Source organism: Sarcophilus harrisii, chromosome 1 (genome assembly GCF_902635505.1).
Source record: "Sarcophilus harrisii chromosome 1, mSarHar1.11, whole genome shotgun sequence".
Classification (NCBI taxonomy): domain Eukaryota; kingdom Metazoa; phylum Chordata; class Mammalia; order Dasyuromorphia; family Dasyuridae; genus Sarcophilus; species Sarcophilus harrisii.
The window spans coordinates 82537017-82560304 of NC_045426.1; the positions used below are offsets into that span (position 1 = coordinate 82537017).

The window sequence follows — 23288 nt, forward strand, 5'->3', positions numbered from 1 at the left end:
CTTAAACACTGGTATTATTTCTCTAGGAATATAAGGAGAAGAAAGAGTTTTAATAAGGGCAAGAAAAAATGATCCACTTATGTCCAAATTCCTCTCTGACCCGATGAAAAAAACCTTCTGTGGCACTCTACAGGAGGTGAGAGATGTCAAGCATTTGAAGGGAATATTGTATAATAGATGGATACAACTCATTCTGCTTGGCCCGAGTTCAGAACAAGGAGTTAAGAGTGCAAGTTGTGGGGAAGCCTTGTATTTAAGTTTAATAAAAAAGAACAACTTTCTAGCAATTATGTAATTGTTTTTCTTTTTCTTTTTTTGGTGAGCTAACTGGGATTAACTGACTTGCCCACGGTCACACAGTAAGTGTTATGTGGCTGAAGTCATATTTGAACTCAGGACTCCAAGCTCAGGGCGCTATCCACTTCGCTATCAATTACTTCTAAAATGACCTTTAAGGTACCTTCCAGCTATAAAGAGATGACCTAAACAATGAAGGGACTGGACTCAGCTCCAAATCAGTGCCCAGAAAGATACTGAGCTCCCTAGCACTAGGGTTTTTCAAACAGAGACTGGATGCCCGCTATTTTGGAGTGCAGTCAGGAGAACTGAACTCAGATATAGGTTCCCACCTCACTCTGATGTTGTGAGAGAATATTCATGAAGTTACTAAGTAAAGATAAAAATAAAAATACTGCTTTAATCTTCATTATTACTGGCTAGAACTGTCTGACCTGAGGAGAATCACAGCCCCTTACAAACCTCAGGTGAGAGTTCCTGTGGTCAAACAACTCACCCTCTGGTGGCTGACCCTCTGGGGATAAGATACCGAGGGCCAGATCACGTGCAAGTCACTGGGGGCACCAAGACGGAAACGAGCCAGTCCTGACGTAAAGGACTTCAGGGAGGGCCTATATTAGTCTGGTAGAATGGAAGCTCTAGGAGGACAGGCCCTAGTTACTTTTTGTCTGTAAATAATACCCAGTGTTTAACACCCAGTGGGAACATAGCAAATGTTTACTGAATAAATGACGCCCAATATTAACATGAGCTATGATCATACCATTTTTTGTTTGGTGGTTTCCAATACTTTGTGACCCCATTTAGGGTTTTCTTCACAATGATATCGGAATGGGTCATCATTTCCTTCTCCAGCTCATTTTACAGATTAAGAAACTGAGGTGGACAGGGGTAAGTGGCTTGTGTAGGATCACATGGCAAATAAGTGTCCGAGACTAAATTTGAACTCAGAAAAAGGAGTCTTCCTGACGCCAGGCCCGGGACTCTTATCTGCTGTGTCACTAGTATTGTTATATATCAATATTTTTAAAGCTGGGAGCAGTCTTAGAGATCTGTCATAAACACCTCCCTTTACATATGGGGAAACTGAGGCCCAAAGAATGGAAGGGCTTGCCCTTCAGTGACAGGGCAGAGATGAGGCTTCCTATGATGAAGTGGAAAGAATCCCAGACTTGAGGTCAGAAGGGCCGAGTACAAACACCGACTCTGGGACTGTCTGTGGGAGCTGAACTAGATGATCTATGGAGTCCCGTCCAGTCCCAAATCTCTCAGCTCTCATCCCATCTAGGTTCTCAGTGACAGACATTGTTTCTCCAGTGAGGGTCATCCACAAGGACCCCATCTGAGAACAGCTTGGTAGAGAAACAGCATGGTGTAGGGTCATTCTTGATAGTCTTCTTGCTTCCTTCTAGGTGGTTTGGCCAGAAAATGCTCCAGCTGGGACACAAGGCAGACACACCCACATACTCACACACATACTTGCACACACAGACAACATAGATACAACTTCACACTCACACACACACAACTTTAAACTCATACAGATAGACACATACCCATACTCACACTCACATTCACACTCTCACACACACACACTCACACCCCTCTTTTTGCACTGTGCAAGCCGAGCCTGAGCGCTGCTTCCCCCCCAGGAGAAAAGGCCCACGTGGGCAAGCACCCGCCCCCCACAGTTCCCACCGCAGCCCACGTCCTCCCCGGTTCTCGGTATCTGCTCCGGGCTCAGCCCCTGCTGGGGCTCCGGTCCCTTCCCCACCCCCAGCAGCCTCTCACGCCGGGCGTCTCTCTGTTTCTCGGAACTGTGGCTGGAAGTGAAAGCAAGCACACGGCCTCCCAGCGCTGACCGCAGCCGCTCCTGCCTCCACCCTAACCTGCGACCCCTGCCCACCGCATGGCTCTCTGGCCAGCCCAGATGCACTCGGGGACTGGCCCGTGCACAGCGGCCGAGCAGCTCTTCCTGCCGGGGCTCCCTGGCTTGGGAAAAGTGACTTGGGAGTCCCTGGTCCACCTCACTCCTTTTTACAGAGGAGGAAACAGATCTGCAGTGGGCAGGGAGCCGGTTACCGTCTGACTGTAGTGGCAAGAAGCAGAGATGGGCTTTGAACCTAATTCCAATTCTGTTCTTTCCACCAGCCTTCTCTGGGGCCAGGATCCCGTCTCTCATGGTCCGGATTAGAGCCCAGTAAGGATGGGGGATGGGAGGAGCATTTGGGACAGAGAAAGTCCATCATGGTGTAGAGAAATGTCCCTCACCCTGCTCACTCATCAATCGATCCTGATAATCCCAAACCATCCCTGCTCTCACAAGTGGCTCCCTAGCCCCTTTTCTGTCACTACCCTGTTATCTTGTCACAGCATCCCCGGACAGCTAAGGAAGCTTGGGCAGGCTGCCGCCCTTTCTCCGAGTCTCAGTTTCCCCATCTATCAAATGAAGAAAAATAATATCTATCCTGCCTCCTTCCCAGGGCTCTCTGAGAGAGGAAGGATAGGGAAGATGGGCTAGTCCTGGATTTGCTTCAAATTTGATTTGGATCCCATTCTTGGCCACAACTTCATCTCTGTAATGGGAGGAAATAATGAATTATCTGAGACAATTTAAGTGCAGAGAACCAGTTATACCCTGGTGGGTAACTCTTCCTCATACATTTCAAGTTTCTATAGCAACTAGAGCTAAGGAAGGGATAGGGAGTTAATAGGGAGAATCTCCTCACTCCCCAATTCCATTTGGTTTTCCCCCCATTATCCTTAGTTTTCCTATTTGTAAAATAAGAAAGGTGAGATTAAATGACCTTTAAAGGGCCCTGCAGTTAATTTTCTATAATCCTTAAGGAGGAAGAAGTTGAAGTAAAGACTAGGAAAGGATGGGAACGACCTGAATTTTGCCATTCTACACTTCTCCGTACCTCACCCAGCTCTTCCAGGGAATGTTTATCCGAGAGGCTTTTCCCAGAAACACATATTCCTAGAAGCTAATGCTCTGGGGACTGCCCTGCCTGGCCCCAGTCCAGCCCTGCCCAGCCCTGGTCTCTTGTTCCTCTGCTATTTGCCAGTCAAGAAGAAAGGCTGAGATACCAAGGGACTTCAAAGGAGCTAGATCCTTCCCCAGGTAGACTATGGAGTTCAAAGGATCACAGATTTTTCAGATGAGGATACTGAGGTTCAGGGGAAAAGTAATTTGCTTGTGGTCTCTCAAAGAGCCAAGACTCAAATACAAGGGTCAAAACAGAACTCATTTTGCCATGTTGTGATATCTCTTGTCAATAGTCTTCTGGGCTTACCAATGGGGGTCCAGTCTAAACCCAAGAGAGACTAGTGTCACAAAGAGTTCCACAGTGTCAGAAAACAAAGCAAAATAATCTACACACAATTCCCCAGAAGGCCTGAAAAGTAGGGAAGTATGTGAAGGGAGCATGACTCTTATGGTCATGAAATAGGGACCTCAAACATCCTCTAGTCCAATGGCCTCATTTTATAGGTGAGGAAATAAACTCACATTAGTCAGATGACCTGTTCAAGGTCATACAGGGAGCAAGCAGCCAACCTAGTATCCAAAGCCCAGCACTCTTTCCATGACATCATGTTCCCATCCCCAGAAGTTGTTTCTCAACATCCTTTCCTCTGCCATGGAGGACTGGGGCCACATCTATGCGTCAGACTTCCTGGCCAGGTTAGGATAGCCAGGGTTGCCTCGCCCCACTCGGTCAATCTGTGACTGGGGATGGCTTCAGTGGAAAGAGGGTGACTTGGTGTCCCTATGTATAATCTACCCATAGGGAAAGTGGGACCTGAGAAGAGGAGCCTTAATTCAGCTCTGGTACCTTCTCGGTTTTGGGGAAAGTCCCAGAGCATCAGTTTCCTCATCTGCACAATGAGGATCTGTCCTGGCTTCCTAGAGTTATTATGAGGATGCACTTAAGAAACTTTCAATTGCTACATTCTCCAGAAGATTGTCCTGAAGATCACAGGGAAGTATTTTAATGGATTATGTCTATGTGTCTCAAAGTGGAACGACTCCTATCCCTATCACAGTCCTTAAGGGTAATTTCTTCCCCTCTCATAATCTACACCTCTCCTACTGTCCTCAGTTCCTCCCCTCTTTTATTAAAGGTTTAATAAGTAAACCAAAGAAAAATATTTCCTAGAAGTTGAAATATCCATCCCTCACAGAGAAATTGGCAGCTGAATAGATAGGACCAGAGAGCCCTCTGCTGGTTGTACACTGTCATTATCAACCCAGATTTCCCAGATTGTTTCAGGTCTCATAAAAATTATTCCACTGTCCACTGTAGATATTGAGAAAGCAGCTCCACATCATAGAATTTTAGAGCTCAGAGGTGCCTGTTGAGAACGTTGGCCCAGATGTTCAAAACCCTGTCATTATCTTCCTGCCCTTTCATTTCTCATGTATTATCAGTCATCATTTCCACTTTATTTCCCCAATCCTTGCTCTTTTCTCAATTAGACCCCAACTTTGATACTTGCAACCTGTGTGATTACTTAATTTTCTTAGGCCTCAATTTTTTCAACTATAAAATGAAGAAGATCGTCTCTGAAGTAGCTGGTTCCTTATTCATAAAACTATGATCAGAAGCATACTGTGGGATTATGGATTAAAAGCTAAAAGCTCTTAAACTGGGGCTCACAACTCCATATGGGGTCTCAAAACTGAATATAAGGGTCATAAAACTGTGATTTATTATCAGTAAATGTTTGATTTGTATAAATATATACCCAGTCATGTAAAAATTTCTCAGGCAATGATTCATACCAGTTCCAATGCTCTTGTGATGAAGAGAGCCCTCTATACCCAGAGAAAGGACTGTGAGAACTATGTGGTTCACAACATAGCATTTTCACTTTTTTTGTTGTTGTTTGCTTGCACTTTATTTTCAATTTCTCAGGCAAAAAGGAGTCATGAGTAGAAAATGTTTAAGAAGTCCTAATGCTAGCCCATACCTGTCATTTCACACATTAGGAAACTAAAGTCCAGGGATGAATGGTTGATGGAGGTCATGTTGGTGATACATGGCTAAACCAGGATTTGAAATTGGATCTAGCTGGTTCTGAAACAGGAATCCATTCCACTCTACCACACTGCTCTACTTCCACTGATACCAACCCATATTGCCCTTAAAAACCTTGCTTGGATTATTACAACAGCTCTCAGGTCTTCCTTTCTCTATCTTGCTTGCTCACCCATTGCTCTGCCCCTTATCCTTCCATTATTCACTTGGCTAGAATTATCTTTCTTATGCACAGATCAGCTAGATGCAAAACCCTTCCATGGCTAGCTCTAATATACCAAGTAAGGGGCAATGTCTTCTATTGTATTCAAGGCCCTACAAAATATGGCATCTTTCCCACCTCAGTGGTTATTGTTCTCTTCCCCATATTCCATCACAGCCAAAGGGATAGCTCTTTGCACTCTGAACATGCTCTGCCCATTTTTATTTTTTGTTAAAGCTTTTTATTTTCAGAACATATGCATGGATAATTTTTCAACATTAACCCTTGCAAAACCTTGGGTTCCAATTCCCCCCCTTTCCCCCATTCCCTCCCCTAGATCCAACCCATTTTTAAAGCCCAACTTAAACACCATCACTTCTAGGATTTAAGTTTACCACCACTCCTGGAATCCCTCGACTGGTGACAACCTAGATCCACTTCTGTCACCTTTCAGTCCCTAACTGATTTCCCTTCTTCCAGTTTCTCCCCTCTCCAATACTTTTTCACACAGGTGCCTAATGCTGATATTCCTAAAACACAGACCTGACCCACTTCAGAGTTTTCAGTGGCTCACAATTACCAATAGAATAAACTACTTGACTTCTCTGCCTGGTTTGTAAAGTCACAATCTAGATCCTGGCTTGGTCTTATTTCCTAGCATTCCCTTCAAGTACTCTCTGTTCCAGGCTAGTTACTCCTCAAAACATTCCATTTCTGGCCTCCAGGTCTTTGTATGGATGATGCAGCATGTCTGGCAAATTCTTCTTCATCCTTGTCTCTTTAGAATTCCTACCCCTCTGAAGGCCCAGTTCCAGTGCACTCCTATAGGAAGTCTTTTCTGAACCTCCCAGTGGTTAACATTGCCTCAGAACTATGAAACTCCCAGTGGTTAATGTTGACTTTCAACTTCCCACTGGTTTGTTCACTGCTCTTAAAATCATTTTTTATGTAATTTTGTTTATACTGAATCATTGAACCCTTTTCCCATCCTAGCAAATTATAGGGTCTTGGAGGGCAGAGTCTCTTTACCTTTTTTTGTTGTGTTCCTTGTACACAGTAGGAAATTAATAAATATTTGTCTAATTGAATTAAATCATTGTGATCTTATCATCATTGTCCTTTTGGTCGACAAATATTTACTGAGCAACTCCTATAGGTAGGACTCTAAGCCAGGCACTGAGTTCATAAAGAAGAATGAGGAGGGGAAAGGAATAAGCATTTATTGAGCACCTACTATGTGCCAGGCACTTTTGATTCTCATAGTGACCCTTTGAAGTAGGTGCCATTATTAATCCCGTTTTATAGCTGAGGAAACTAAGGCAGGCAAAAGTTAAGCAACTTGCCTGGAGTTACACAGCTACTAAATATTTGAGGATAGAGCTGAACTCAGCTCCTGCCTTCTCCAGGTGAAGAATTCTGTAACCTATGGCACCACCCAATTGCCTCAGGTACAAGACAAAAGCCTGTGCTGGCATTAACAAGGGAGATAAGGATGAAGAAGGTAAAATCTCTGCCAGCAAGGAACTCAGAGTCCAGTAGATATGGACACTATATGGATATAACTACGAGTTATATAATATATAAGATATAACAGAGAGTGCAGAACATGATGAGGGTAAGCAGAGAAGTGCAAATGATGTAATAGGAATTCAGAGGAAGGAAACACTTCTAGCTTGGGGTGGAGAGCTGACCTGGAAAATTAGGAAATATTTCTTAGAAGAGATGGGTGGATAGGGTTTAATGAGCTGAGAATGGTATAAAAGAGAGGAACAATGCTAAGTACCATGGACTGGTGACTAGTGCTGGTTCTCTGCCAAGTATGGTCTATTAAAGGCAGTTGATCTAAAGGAACTAAAATCACCTTTGGGTCATAAGTCAGTCATTCTAATTTTCTGAACTTCAGTTTCCTCGTTCATAAAATGGACATAAATCCTTCACAAACATTTACATTATCTACCTTGGGTTATGAGGAAAACGCTTTATAAACCTGAAAGCCCAAAAGATATGGGAACTGCTACTTCTAGCCTACTGGCTCTTACCCAGGTATTTGCCACAAGTTGATGGGTAAGGAAGGTGGGTGGGAAAAATCACCACTGATTTCCTCTATTCTTTGCAGAGGTAGGACACTATGGATGCCAAATACTGAATACAGTCTAGCTCTGTGTTTTTTACACTTTCTCTTTTCTTATTTTTTTATAGGATATGGTTCACTGGAGATAGGATACAGGAGGCTATTTGGGAAATGAAAGTAATGTTAAAAACAAAACATAGAATAAAATTTAAAAAAAAAAAAGAAAAAGGAAAATCAGTGTTGAGCAGCTTGAGTGCACCGTAATGCACAGAACTCGTAGGAAGATTCATCCTGAATCTGTTGATGAGTTCAAAGACCGCCTTGGACACTAAATAGCTGTGTGACCCTGGATAGGTCACTTCACTCTGTCTGCCTTAGTTTCCTCATCTGTAAAATGAGCAGGAGATGGAAATGGCAAACCGATACAGTATCTTTGCCAAGAAAACCCCAAAAGGGCTCACGAAGAATCAAACACAACTGAAAACAATTGAAGTTAAAAGACCTAGGTTGGCATCCCAGCTTTGACTTCCTAGCTATGTTACTATGGGGGGAAATGCCTGACCTCTGTGCCTCAGTTTACAGTTTACTAGATAGTCCTTATAGACCTCATCTCACATGTCATTAGCACGTACTCAATCTTCTGGGTGTCCCATTGTGCAACACTTAGCACCTGGCATAAAGCAGGTGCTCAATAAATGCTTATTTCTTTCCCTCTAAATTGAAGCTATAACCTATCATTATCTGGCACAGATTCCTAGGCACTATATGGGCAGTTTGTCTCTCCTGCTGGACTGTGAGCATCCTAAAGGCAAAAACTATTCCTTAGTTCATCCTTATCTAACACCATGTCCAACTTTTGCCTTTGCACATAGACAACGAATGCATATTCACCAAATGAGTAAATGAATGAACAAGTGTATTTTCCAATGCAAACATTAACCTGGTCATCCACAGCAACCCTTCCCCCACCAAGAAAAGCTGGTTTTAGGGCCATAGATAGTTTTCCTACCTCAGTTTCAGGCCGTGGGATAAAGACTGGAGATTCCATCTTGAGGGTGAGACCCTGGAAATCCCATTCACCAATGACATACTGCACGGGCATCCTGTACAAGAAAAACACCCATAAGATCTGGCCTGGCCCACCACACCCCAAACTAAAGATCCCCAGAAATCAAAGACCTGGCAGGTATGGCTGAAACATACCACTCCAAAGGTGAGACAGTACTAGGGGAGTAATGTTCTGGTGGAAGTCAGAGGCAGGTTTGAAATTCCCTCCCAAAGGAGCTTCCCAATTCAAACAAAAGACTTCCTTATGTCTCCCCAGTAACAGCAGAGACTGCCCAGGGACTTGCTCTACTAATTCCCTTGGCCCTCTTAACCAGGCTAGGAGAGGAGAAGTACAGATGGAGACACTGGGAGAGATAAAGGGGGAAGGAAAGATCAGGAAGGAGAGAGGCAGGTGATGATGAGCCAGGCTCTGGCTGCAACCCACCTCTGAAGCCTCTGAGTGCACAGCTTTGCAATCTGTTCCCGTTGAAGGTCAGTGATGGAGGCGAATCTCTGGCTGACTGGCAGGCTCTGAAACTAATCACCAAACAACTCTGAGCTGAGTTTTAAGCTCTGTGCTTTGGCCCATATGTTCACCTACATTTAGGATCTGTGGGATCGTCAGCAAGTCTTTAATATTTGCAGAATTAATAATTCTGTAAAATGAGGGGTTGGACTAGATGGCTTTTAGCTCCCAATCTACAATCCTAAATCAAACTCAACTCTCTCAGTCTTTCAGGATAGAGAACTCACTTCTGAGCAGAGAGGGGAGACTGGTTCCTGAGAACAGGTTTTGTCAATGGGACAAAAAGAGGGAAGAAAGAGGGGGAACAAAATCCCCCAAAGTAAGGCTGAATGACTCTCAATTCTTATGGCTCCTAGTCTCCAGCTACCTAAGTGAAGAATTCAGACCCTCTCCTTTTTCTTCAGCAGCAATCTGAGCTGCAGAAGGACCAGATTGCTCCATTAACAACACTCTCCCTCTCCCCGCTTCACACATACATCTGACCCCTCCTAAGGGATGAAACCCATGCTAGTTAGTACATTCCTTTCCTTCTACATTATCCAGCCCTAATATTCCCAATATGGCAGCTGAGACATCATTCAATACAAAATAAGTTTCAAGAATCATCTGCACTGGGCAGAGAAGGATAGGGAAAAGATCACTAGACATTTGGAGTCAAAGGTTGTAATTTTCAAACTCTGAATGTGACTGATTACAAATGAACTACTTTTGAGAGAAAAATGAGATAATTTTGAAGATACTTTCTGGCTCCGGGTCTATGAGTCCCAGAGACTCATACTCAACAGAGAAGGGGTCTCTTAGAAGTTACACAGTCAATTAGTCACTAACTCCTGAGCTCCTGGTGCTGTGAGATATGTAAGTCAGGGTCCTTCATTTCAAAGAGCTTACAGTCTAGGACATACACATAGAGATGATTGTACTAAAAGGCAGGCTGTGGCTATTCCTGCAAGAGGTCACAAAGAAAATGTTTTTTGTGAAGAAGAGGTTAGCTCATGGGAAGAGGGAAGCAGAAAAGGCTTCTTGTTTATATATGCATTTCCAGTGCTTAACATAATAATTGGTACAAACCAATAATGCATAATAAATTCTTGTTGACATTAAAAAAAAAAAGGCTCAGTACCCATTAGGAACCCATCCCAGGTGCCTCTGGCCACGGAAATTAGTACCTGAGGAAGAGTACTTTTGAATGCAGAGGTTTGCCTGACAGTGGCTGGACTGTGATTATCAAGCCTGGCACTGGTCGGGTGATTCTGCTTCTTGTTAGGAGATCAAAGTCCTTTGAGGGAGGGATGGAGGAAGTAAGGATCACTAGCCACCTTTTAAGGATGAAGAATTAAGTCGCCCATCCAAGGTCACCCACCACAGTGGCAGACCAGACTCCCAGGCTCTGGGGACTTAGGAGAGTCAGCATGGCTCCATCAAGAACAAGGAGGTCGTTCCCAATTAACCTCATTTGCCTTTCTGACAAAATTACTAAACTGATAGATAGTTAGATAAGTGGAGATCTCAGACCCCAGTAATCAAGATTTCAGCTCAGCATCTGACAAAAGTCTTTCATGCTGTGCTCAGCAACAGGATGGAGAGAGGCAGACTAGATGTGAGTATGATTAGCTGGATCTGGAAATGGTTCAATGGCCAACCATGAAGAGAAGCCATTAAAGTTTAGAAAGGGTCAATTAACATCAAATCAACTTCACCTTGATAGGAGGACTTTAATGGAAAATTCCAGAGATCATTTTTTTTTTCAAATATCAGGGGGAAAAACATAATTATCAGCCAATTATGAGGCTCTGTAATTCTTCAGTGTCTTAGACCCTACAATGCCTTTTTGTGCCTAAGAATCTATATCCAGCCATCAATCCAGCCCCCTGGGGCTGATATTTTGGGATCCTTTTCCTCCCCTCTCATAGTCAATTAACAGTGAGGAGGAGGTAAGTGTCTGAGGATGGATTTGAATTCAGGAAGATGCATCTTCTTAACTCCAGGTCTGGAATTCTATCCACTGCTCTACCTACCTGCTCCTGCCCCAAATCTAGGTTTATTGGCTAAACCAATGTAATGGCCTCTTAACTGCTTTTCCTACTTTGTGACCTCTGTGACATCTGTAAATGTGTACATTTATATCTGTAAAATGGGGATAAGAATAGCACCTGCCTTCCAGGAGGTGTGAGGATCAAATGAGATAATAACTGTAAAGCGCTTAGCAGAGCAGAGTGTCGGGCACAGTTATTGTTATTATTACCTCCAGTTTTACTCCATCTTCAATCCAATCTCCATATAACTAACCAAGTTAGCTTCATAACTTTGGCACAGGAGCTCAATCTCATCACTCTCTATCTCATATTCTACACTTCAGCCAAAATAGACTACCAGAAAATGAAAGGAGTTAGACTGATATTATCTCAGCTCCCTTCCAGGTCCAGCTCTTTGATTTTATGATCCCAAATCAGATTTCTCCTGATTCCCAGTCTATTCTATCAAGCATTCTATTACACAAGGAGTTCTTAATCTGGAGTTTATGGGTTGGTATTAGGAGATCTGTGAATTTAGATGAAAAAAATTTACATCTTTATTTTCACTGACCTCTAACAAATATATTCTAGAAAGGGGTCCTTAGGCTTACTCAGACTGCCAGAAGAGTTTGGCACACATACAAAAAATTAGTTGCAAACCCCTTTGTTGCACAGAGTATTCTCTATTATAATGCAGATTATAGTTATCTGGTACAGCGCAAAGAGTTCTAGATTCAAAGATCTAAGTTCAGATGTTACTTCTGCCACTTACTATCTTAGTAACCTTTGGGTTTGTTTTTTTTGTAAGCAATCAGGTTAAGTGACTTGTCCAAAATCACACGACTAGCGTCTAAGGTCAGTTTAAACTCAAGTCCTCCTAATTCTGGGGCGGTGCTCTGTCCACTGAATCATCTTACTATTAGTAACCTTGAAAAATAATCATAATAGCTAGCATTTATGTGGTGCTTTAACGTTTGCAAAGTGTTTTATAAATATTATTTCATTCTATCCTCATACCAACTCTGGGAGGTAGAAGATATTATTATACACATCATTATGTCCATATTATTATTATCCCCATTTAAAAGTTGAGGAAACTGAGGCAGAAAGAGTTAAGTGAATTGCCAATTAGTCTCTTACACAGGAGTGGAATTGAGTCTAGATTCTCCTTCTTATCACCTGTGTCCTTTAGCTCCATAATATGATCTCTTTGGTTCCAGTTTCTTCTCTGAAAAGGGGAGTGGTAGGATTGAGCTAGGTGGTCTTTGAGGTTCCTCCAAGACCACAATCCTCTGAAAACTGGATTATCTGTATAATTGTCTTATTTCCCCAATAATAAATGAAGAAGTGTTTGTTTAATGTCTACTATGTGCCAATCAAGAGAGGTGAAAATACAATTAGAAAAGTGAGACCTTCCTTACTCATGTTGTAATTGGGGAAGCAAGGGGAGGGAGGATGATAAAAGTGAAAGTGGATTAAGGGAAGCAATGGTCAGAAGCAAAACAGAATTTAGAGAAGGATCAGCATAAAAAGAGAGATGGATAAATAGATAATAGGATGAAGGAAAAAACACAATTATCAATCATAAATGTGAATGTGAAGAGGATGAATTCATCTATAAAACAAAAGCAGATAGCAGAGCAGATCAAAAACCAGAATAGAACAATATGTTGTTTATAAGAAACATACTTGAAACAGAAATACACACACAGAATGAAGATAAGAGGCTGGAGCAGAAGTTAATACTTCAGCTAATTAATTGAAGGCGTAAACAGAGGAGGGAAGTTTCAGCTCCAGAGCAGATGGCAAGATCCAGTAGTCCTTAGATGCATTGGCAAGTCAGATAGAAGGCTTTTGGGTCAGCTGAACTAATAGTAGTCCAATGGGCCCTCCATTTTAGGGAAAGGAGTATGGTTAGTGATTCCTTGCTCATCCAAGTAGTATGAGAAGTTATGAGGCAAGAAAGCACTGGAAGTTACGCTGTAGGGAAAAGAGCCCCAAAGGCACAATCTCTGGCTGGGCAGAGTCCACCCCAGCTCAACTCTACCTGTAACTAACTGCCTCAGAGGGAGCTAATACAGGGCATTAGATTGTGTCTTTTCTCAGTATCCCCAGAAGACAGGCAAAGTATACTGAGCAGAATAGGTGCTTAAATTCGATCTTTTTTAGAGTCACCAGGTTGATTAGTTGCTAATGAACTGAGGGAACTATTTTAAACCAAGTAGTTTAAACACCCTTTAGCAGGAGGGTTTTTGTCACAAAGTATTACTGAATGGCTTAGAGAGGCAGCAGAGCTGGGGAAAGTTGAGAGAAGAGCCACAAAAGCTAACAAGAGGGAGTGGGGGGGAGGGAGAAAGCAACAGAGACAGAGATAGACAGAGAAGAGAGAGATAGAAAGGGTCAGAGACAGAAACAAGAGAGAGACACAGAGACAGAGGGAGAGAGAGACACAGAGATAAAGAGAGACAGAGAGAAGAGACAGAAACAGAAAGACAGAGCTAGTCAGACAGAGAAAGACAGACAGAGATGTACTCCAGAAGAACACACTGAAGAGAAAAATATTTTAATCTAGACAAACAGGTCAAGAAGAGAGTTAAAGATCCAAGCATCTTCCTAAGGATGAGAATGCAGGAGCAAGAGCTCCCCCCTCACTCAACCCCAAAGATGAAAAAGTAGTATGTCATAAAGCTGCAAACAGATCAATGAAAAACCAGAGAAGAGAAGGCTAATTTTATAAAGTGGCCTGTAAATTTATGGACATTATTCAACAGATTTGGGAGAATCCAATTATGAAATTTCTGCTTAGTGCAAAACATGGAGGATACGAAGACCATATAAAAAAAGCCTCTGACTCCAAAGGAACTCTCTAGTGAGGGATGTGGTGTTTAAAGGAACTGGGGTGTGTGTGTGTGGGGGTGTGTGACAATGGAGACTGTAAAGGACTTGAGCAGACCATGATCACTGCCTTTATTAAATACCTCTATAATATAGGGCCACTATTCCTTTATGTCCTTAAGTCCTAGCTCCAGTTTACTTCCTCTTACATAGTTTGTATTTTCCTGCTTCCTTATTGTTGCCCATGCTGTTCCCTAGCCTGCACTATCACCTTTCTGCTCTTTCCAATGTTTACCCTTCTTTTAAAGCTCAACTCAGTTACCTCCACCTATAGAAAGCTTGATCCCCCTGATGATCACTCCTCCTCCTCCTCCCATGTCAGCACATCGCACAGTTCCATCACGTTGTGTACTGTTATTATTTATATTGGCGTATCATCTCTGTGTAAGACTGTGACATTGTTAAAGTAGAGATTGTCCTTTATCTAAACTTAGCTTCTCCTCTACCACTTAACACAGTGCTCTAAATACAGCATGTACCTAATAGGGGATGGGAATTATGTCCCTAATCTAAACTTAGCATCTCCTCTGCTGCCTAACATAGTACTCTAAGTGCAATGTGTACCCAATGGGGGATGGGAATAAGCATTTATATGGCACCCAGTGTGTGTCAGGCACAAATATTACCTCACTAGATCCTCACAACAACCCAAGAAGTAGAAGCTTTTATTATCCTCATTTTGGCTCTATTGTGCCATCAGCTGCCTAACCTAATAAATGCTGCTTGAATTTAACTGAATATAAGAACAGATTTATTTTATGTGACCCTGCCTAGAGGCAGTTGGTAGCACTCACAAGCAAACAGATGTTAGGGAAGAATAGGGGAGACTTTTTTTACTAGGCAGAGGACGGGTGATATTGCAGATAGAATTCCTGTTTTGGATAAGACTCAGACTAGATAACCAATGACGTCTCCACCAGCTCAGAGGGGCTAAAACTTCAAGCAATAAACTATCAATAAGATGAGGGAAAGGAAAAAAAATTGTTGAATTAAATTCCTGGCCAGTTCATAGCACTATCAGTAAGGAGATGAGGGAGTCTGAGACTTATTTCTAAACCACTGAGGAAACTGATCACTGATTTCTCCAAATGAAGGTTCTTAACCTGGGATCTGTTAACTTGTCTTTTAAAAAAGGACTTTGATGATTACATTTTAATATAATTAGTTTCTTTGTAATCTTACAAATTTTATTTTATAAACATGATTCTGAGAAAGGGTCCATTGGTTTCACTAGACCAGCCAAGGGGCCCATGATTCAAAAAAGGTCAAGAAATGAACCATTCCTAGCAGAGCCAGAATTCTGGGCTAGAGGGACCATGGGGTTTACCCTGATTGGGAATTCATATACTTCGGTAGGAGTTACATTACGAAGAACACTGGATTTGGAATTAGAGAACATTGGTTTCTAAACTCAACTCTGCTGATTGCTACTTTTGGGAGAATCAACAATTCTCTTTTCTCTCTGGACCTCATTTTGCTCTTCTGTAAAACTGGAGATGGGTGCTGGATAGGGATTAAAAGGCAGGATTGTCAAAAGAAAAGGGGGGGCAGTATAGCATAGTGGATAGAGGGCTGTACTTGGATTCAGGGTGATCTGACCTTAAATCTCGTCTCAGACACTAGTTGTATAATCCTGGGCAAGTCATTTAATTTCTCATTGCCTTAGTTTTCCCATCTTGCTATTGTTCAGTTGTGTTATCATGTCCAACCCTTTGTGTCTATGTTTTGGGATTTTCTTGGTAAAAATACTGGTGTAGCTTGTCATTTTCTTCTCCAGCTCATTTTACAGATGAAGAAACTGAGGCAAACAGGTTAAGTGATTTGCCCATGATCACACAGCTAATAAATATCTGAAGTTGGATTTGTACTCAAGAATATGAGTCTTCCTGACTTTAGGCCAGATACACTAACCATTGTACCACCTAGCTGCCTTTCCCCATCTACAAAACTTAATTTAATCTTCATGTACAAAATGAAATTTAGCAAGTTGACCCCAGAAGTATTTGGGTCATAAAACTGACATACCATCTACCCCGAGTTCCCATCAGACATATAAATTATCCCCAAAGCTTCTTTCAGCTTTATGATTGTAAGATCCCAAAGGCCCCTTCTTGCTCTAACATTTTGTAATCCTCCCTGTTAGTATCAGTAGTTTTTCCTAATGAGTGAGCCTTTGGCAGAGTGAGCCTCGTGAAGACATTTTATACAGAACGAGTTCAGACTTAGGTCAGACCCTGGATTAACTGAGAGATGATTTTCCACTGAACTCCAAGCTAATCTATAAGCTCTTTGTGGTCAAGGACACGTCATAAATTCTTCTTACATCTCATGGTGGTTAACAGGATGCCAGCCACATTGTGGACCCAGAGATGCTTGGGGCTAGTAGAAACCTCAAAAATCATGCAGACCAAACCTTTCATTTTCATTTTACAGCTGGGGAAACTGAGACCCTGGGAGAGAAAAAAGATTTATGAAAGCTCTAGCCAACAAGCATTTAAGGAGAATTACTATGGATTAGGCAAACACTATCTGTCTATACTGGGTGTTGGGGATTCAAGACAAAAATGAGAACATTCTGTCCTCAAGAAGCTATTCTCCATTGTTTAGAATAGTAGAGGCATCTAATGCTTGTTGACTGACTAACAGTGGTCTCTGTTTTCAAAGAGCTTATATTCTCCTGTCAGGAATACAAACATGGTGAATAAAGAGACAAGGTCTGCTCAGGAGACAGCTTACCCTTCTCCTTTCTGCTCTGTCTCTGGGGAGGGGAGGGGGGGCAGGAATGGGTTCAGGGAATTATCTGGCCCACTGCCTTCTGTTTAGAAGCAAACTTAACTGTTTTGGCTCCAAGCACATGAGCCACAATGTACTCGCTGGATTCCCGGGCTTCAGGAACTCCTCTCTTTTCAAACAGCTGTGTCCAATGGTTGACCAAGGCTGTCGCTGTCACCAATGGGGCCCTGCAGCCACTGACCAGCCTCAGCAAAACAAGAGGTGAGTGGAATCCTCCCTTCCATCTCACCCGTCCAGGTCCAAGGCCCCACAGCTTCATTTGCCAAAGCCACATGTCTTAGAGGAACAGCATCAGCAGCTGGAGTGATGGCCAATGTTAAGGATTTCTTGGAGCCAGTGATTCTCTACTGACTTGGGGCTGAGGAAGAGAGAGACAGAGACCCCCAAGCGTTTCAGAGAGAATCAGGAATTTCTTTCATTTCTTTATCTAGAATATCCCCAACAACGTCCCCTATCTCATCTCCACCTTGGTCCAAGTATCATCTGGATTATTTCAGGTATCTCTGAAGTAGGCTCCCTTTCCACACAGCCAGAGGAATATCTCTTCCATGGCCCATGGAATGCCATGGCCTTTTTTGCAATAGAAGCTGCATAAATATGTACTGGATGAAGGAAGCATAATTGTGGCTGGTGCTGTCATCCTCCCATCTCACAGGTAGGGAAACCAAAACAATCTCTCTTCCTTTCCAAACTTTGCCCATCTTTAAAGGCCCAGCTCAGCCCACCTCTCCCTGAAAGCCTTTCCCATTCCAGGAATGCTTCCTTCCACTGAACACTACAAACCTTCTCATCCATAGCCCATCGTTTGCATCTATTGTCCTCATAAGTGTTTAAGTTATTCTTAGAACATCTCAATAGCTTTCCAATATACCTGCCTTCTCAAGCTAGATTGAGTCTTCCCCTGTACTAGAACTCATTGGGTAAGGCATAGAAGAGAGGAATCTGATAATAATCAGCTGGTGGGCTTTTCTAGGAAGGTATCAGGGGGCTAAAAAAAAGAATCCTGACTATGTCCAAAGGGTTACCAAACTGTGCATATCCTTTGATTTAGCAGTGTCTCTACTGGGTCTATATCCCAAAGAGATTATAAAAAAGGGGAAAGGACCCACATGAGCAAAACTGTATGGAAACCCTTTTTGTAGTGGCAAGAAATTGGAAACTGAGGGGATGCCCATCAGTTGGGGAAGGCTGAAAAAGTTATGGTATATAGTATATATGTGTATGTATCCACATGTACACACACACACACACACACATATATATATAGTATATAATATATATAGTACATATGGTATATAGGCAGCCCAATGTTTATATATATATATAGATGTATATGTATATAGATATGTATGTATGTATATAGATATGTATGTATATATGTGTGTATATACATACACACACAGAGTATGGAATATTATTGCTCTATAAGAAATGATCAGTGGGGTAATTTCAGAAAGGCCTGGAGAAACTTAAATGAACTGATGCTAAGTGAAGTGAGTAGAATCAGAAGAACATTGTACACAGCAACAAGAAGACTGTGTGATGATCAGTTCTGAAGGACTTGGCCCTTTTCAACAATGAGGTGATTCAGTCCATTTTCAATAGTCTTATGATGAAGGGAGCCATCTGTACCAAGAGAGAGGACTGTGGGGACTGAGTGTGAATTTTCACTCTTTTTGTTGTTGTTTTCTTTCTCATTTTTACCTTTTTAATCTGATTTTTCTTGTGCAGTATGATAACTCTGGGAATATATATATATATATAGAAGAATTGCACATGTTTAACATATATTGATTGTTTGCTGTTTGGGAGATGGGGTTGAGAGGAGAAAAAAATTTATAACAGGATTTTGCAAGAATAAATATTGAAGACTGTTTGTATATACATTTTGAAAATAAAAGGCTTAAAAAGAAAGAAAGAATCCTGGTTTGATTTCCCAGGGCCCAGCTTTGTATCTCCACTCTGTCATGTTAACCTGGAGGCATCTTGGTAAAGTTGAAAAATGGAATCATCAAAATATGAGTAAATGCTGAAAACTAATACATTTTTAAAAAGAAAAAAATAAAAGACTTAAAAAAAAAAAAAAGAAAATACTTTGCCTGTAATAACCCCATAAGGTAGAGAAGATAAATTAGCCCCATTTTACAGATAAGGAAAAATGATGTAAAGACTTTCAGTGATTCACCAAGTGACGGAAAATGTCAGTGCCAGAACTGAAATGTAGATTCCATTTTTCAACTTTACCAAGATGTCTCAATTAATCCGAATCATATTAAACTTATTTCCACATTAGTCATATGGTGAAAGAACCAGAACAACAGAGGAAAAAAAAAAACAGCAAGAAAGTGAAAACAATGTGCTTGGACACAGTCAAACTCCAAAGTTCTTTCTTTGGATGTCAACAGCATTTTCCATCATGAGTCTTTTAGCATTGCGTGAGATCAATATATTATTAAAAGATCAAAGCTGATGATCGGCACAATGTTACTATTACTGTGTACAGTATTTTGGTTCAAATAAAGTATTTTCTCAAACTTAAGAGAGCTACATAGGGGAATGTTATTCTGATATAAGCTAAAAGAACTGATTCTGGAGTCAACAGTCCTGGGTTCAAATCTCCCTCTGAGTTTCTACCTGATCTTGGAAATCTCTTTACCTTCCTGGATTTCACTGTCCTTGGCTATTAAAATGAAGCCTTGGAGATGGACAGAAGCAGCTACACCCAAAGAAAGAACACTGGGCAGTGAATATAAACTGCTTGCATTTTTGTTTTTCTTCCCAGGTTATTTTTACCTTCTGAATCCAATTCTCCCTGTGCAACAAGAGAACTGTTTGGATCTGCACACATACATTGTATCTAGGATATACTGTAACCTATTTAACATGTATAGGACTGCTTGTCATCTGGGGGAGGGGGTGGAGGGAGGGAGGAGAAAAGTTGCAACAGAAGGGAGTGCAAGGGATAATGTTGTGAAAAATTACCCAGGCGTGGGTTCTGTTAATAAAAAGTCATTAAAAAAATAATAAAAGTAGAGTGGAAGAAATAAAACAAAATGAAGCCCTGGAGATCCCTTTCCACTTAAGAGACTTTAAGGCGGGCTAAAGTTTCTCATTCTGGGTTTGCAGAGAAGGACTTGTGGCTAGATTTCAGGGCTTCCATTTGGATAGAAAAAAAAATTACTCCTTTATTTCTTAGTTCTCTTTGCATGTTATTTTAGGCACTTAGAGTATTCTGAGGAGTCCTTAAGCTTCAGTTATCAGCCCCTCCTCCACGCCTCCTCCGCTGCGGGCGTTTCCTGAATGTACGACCCTTTTAGCCCAACTGCCCAGAGTCACACAGCTAGCGTCTTTTTTTTTTTCTGACCATTTTTTGCTTTGTTTTCCATACTGACTTTAGAGTTCCGTTTTTTCCTCCCTCCATTCCCTCCTCCCCTCAAGCCAGCACTTCTCCCAGCCAGACGCGGGCTTCTAGCAACGTGGACAGAGGGGGCTGCTGGGCGAGCCGGGGGGCAGCAGGCCCGGACGCCTGGACGCTGGCCCCGAGGAGAGGAGGGCCCTGAAAATCCTGCTTCCCGCCCCATCCCCGCGGTCCCGGGCCACCTTACCTGGGCCCCGGATGCTGAGGTCACGGGGTCCCCAGCGCCGGCCCCGAGCCCCAGAGCGCGTCGGACTCCTCCTTCCGGGAAGGGCGGCGGCCCCACCCCCTGAACCATCCGCTGCCCTCCTCCGGAGGGCCGGCGCCGGAGTCCCCGCCCCCTTTCCTGCTCCCCTCCAATCCCGCTCTGATAGCTCCTAAAGGAGGCGGGCTCTGCTCGCTGGCCCCGCCCCCTGGCGTGTAAAAACCACGTGGTCGGCGCTGACGCGGGAGCTTGCCCGGAGGGATGGTGTCGGAGCTTCGCCGGCTCGGGCCGGGCCCCGCTGCGCTCCCTGCGGCCCGGGCCGGGCCCCGCTGCGCTCCCTGCGCGGCCCGGGCCGGGCCCCGCTGCGCTCCCTGCGCGGCCCGGGCCGGGCCCCGCTGCGCTCCCTGCGCGGCCCGGGCCGGGCCCCGCTGCGCTCCCTGCGCGGCCCGGGCCGGGCCCGCTGCGCTCCCTGCGCGGCCAGGCCGGGCCGCTGCGCTCCCTGCGCGGCCCGGGCCGGGCCCCGCTGCGCTCCCTGCGGCCCGGGCCGGGCCCCGCTGCGCTCCCTGCGCGGCCCGGGCCGGGCCGTGCTAACTGCTCCACCAACGCCGTTTCATCCGGCCTTAGAACAACCCTAGGAGGCGTTCCTAATGATTATCTCCGTTTTACAGTCGGAGAGACTGAGGCAGATGTTGAGTGACTCGCCCAGTGTCCCACAGCTAGTGCCTTCTTTTTACCCCCTCCCCCCCCTTTTTTTTTTGGTTTTCACATTTATTTTTATAGGATTTAGATTTCCATTTTTTCCCCTTTCATTCCCTTCCCCCCTCAAGACAGCGAACAATCTGATAGGGTCATGCATGTAACTGTAATACTGGATATATTTCCGCATTCGTCTTGTACACAGACAATATTTTAAGATTGAATTTGAATTCGGCTCTTCCATCAAGGTTGAATTTGAATTCGGCTCTTCCATCAAGGTTGAATTTGAACTCGGCTCTTCCATCAAGGTTGAATTTGAACTCGGCTCTTCCATTAAGATTGAATTTGAACTCTGCTCTTCCAAATTCTCAATGTTCTATTCACTATACCACCTACCTACTTTTTTTTGGGTTTGCCATTTGCTTCTCCAGCTTATTTTACAGATGAAAAAAACAGAGGCAAAAAATTTAAGTGACTTGGCCAGGGTCACACAGCTAAGGCGTGTTAAGTGTCTGAGATCAGATTTGAACTCCTGTCCTCCTGACCAAGGCTGGTGCTGGATCCGTTGCGCCACCTAGATGCTCTTATATTTAATGTTCTTTTAGGACCGTGGGACAAGTGGGCAAAAATAACTTTTTGTTGTTGTTGTTGTTGTTGTTTGGGTTTTTTTTTTTTGCAAATAAGTAAGAGTATTAGGGACAGCTAGGTGGCGCTATAGTGCAGAGAGTCAGGGAGACTCATCTTCATGAGTTCAAATCTAGCCTCAGATACTTACTAGCTGTATGAACCTGGGCAAGTCACTTAAATCTTTTGCCTCTGTTTTTTTTTTTTTTTTTTTTTTTTTTTTTTTTTTTTTGAAAATGAGGGCACCATATATTTAGAGCTGAATGGAACTATTCAGTCCAGCTACTCATTATACCCATGAGCATCTGAGGCCCAGTGAAGGGAATAAAGGAATCTCTGAATGGAGGCAGCTAGGTGGATAGAGTGCTGAGGCTCTCTCAGACACTAAATAGCTAAGGGACCCCAGGCGAGTCATTTAACCTCTGTTTACCTTGATCCTCTGGAGAAGGAAATGACAAACCCCTCCAGTATTATTGCCAAGAAAACTCCATGAACAATATGGTCTATGGAATTATGAAGAGTCAGGCATGACTGAACAATAAGAGTATTGGATTTAAAGATCATCTTTTGAAGGCTCTTTGAAAGTCGCTTCAGGAGAATTCCAACATCAAATAGGATGATGGGAATGAATGATACCATTCCTCCTCCTGGGCCCATATGGTTTGATTTTTTCATTTAGGTCTCTGTATTTTAAAAGCTTTGGAGAGGATGCCTTTTTAAAATTTTTCTTATATTGTATTTAATGAAATCTTACTGAAGGGGAAGGAAGCAAGTATTTATTTAGTATCTTAATTTTTAAAAATTTTATTACTTTTTGATATTTATAAGATTTTTATTTCCATTTTTTCCCTCCCTCGCCTCACCCATCACCAAGGAAAAAAAACAAAAACCGAACATAGTATGTTTTAATCTGCATTCAAACTCCACAATTCTTTCTTTGGACGTGGAGAGCATTTTACATCACGAGCCTTTTGAAATTGTCTTAGATCATTGTATTGCTGAGAAGAGCAAAGTCTATCAAAACCGATCATTTGCACAATGTTACTGTTACTGTGTACGGTGTCTTCCTGGTTCTGCTCACTTCACTCAGCATCAGTTCATATAAATCTTTCCAGGTTTTTTTCTGAAATTCACCTTCTCACCATTTCTTATAGAACAATAGTATTCCTTTACATTCATATAGTACAATTTGTTCAGCTATTTCCCAATTGATGACTTTACCCCTGATTTCCAATTTTTTGCCACCACAAAGAATTAGCTCCTAGCACCTAACACCTATTATTTGGTAGACACTGTGCAAATATTATTTCATTTAATCTTCACAACAATCCTTAGAGGTGGGTGCTATCCTTTTTTTTTTTTTTCTTTCTCTCTCTCTGTGTATGTGTGTGTTTTCAAGGCTATTGGGGTTAAATGACTTGCCCAAGTCCTCCTGACTCCAGGGCCAGTATTCTATCCACTGT

The 23288-nt window shown here is 42.8% G+C and overlaps 1 protein-coding gene across 1 annotated transcript in view; it reads right to left on the bottom strand.

Moving 5' to 3' along the window:
* Nucleotides 1-20596, bottom strand: part of HEMK1 (HemK methyltransferase family member 1) — a 39614-nt gene extending 19018 nt beyond the window's left edge. The window contains exons 1-4 of the mRNA XM_012543492.3: nt 20491-20596; nt 16929-17243; nt 9105-9196; nt 8622-8715 (exon numbers count right to left, since the gene is read on the bottom strand). Of these exons, the coding sequence (XP_012398946.2) occupies nt 8622-8715; nt 9105-9196; nt 16929-17159 (417 nt within the window). The 5' untranslated portion in view covers nt 17160-17243; nt 20491-20596. The remainder of the gene's footprint in view (nt 1-8621; nt 8716-9104; nt 9197-16928; nt 17244-20490) is intronic.
* Between the last annotated feature and the right edge of the window lie 2692 nt (nt 20597-23288).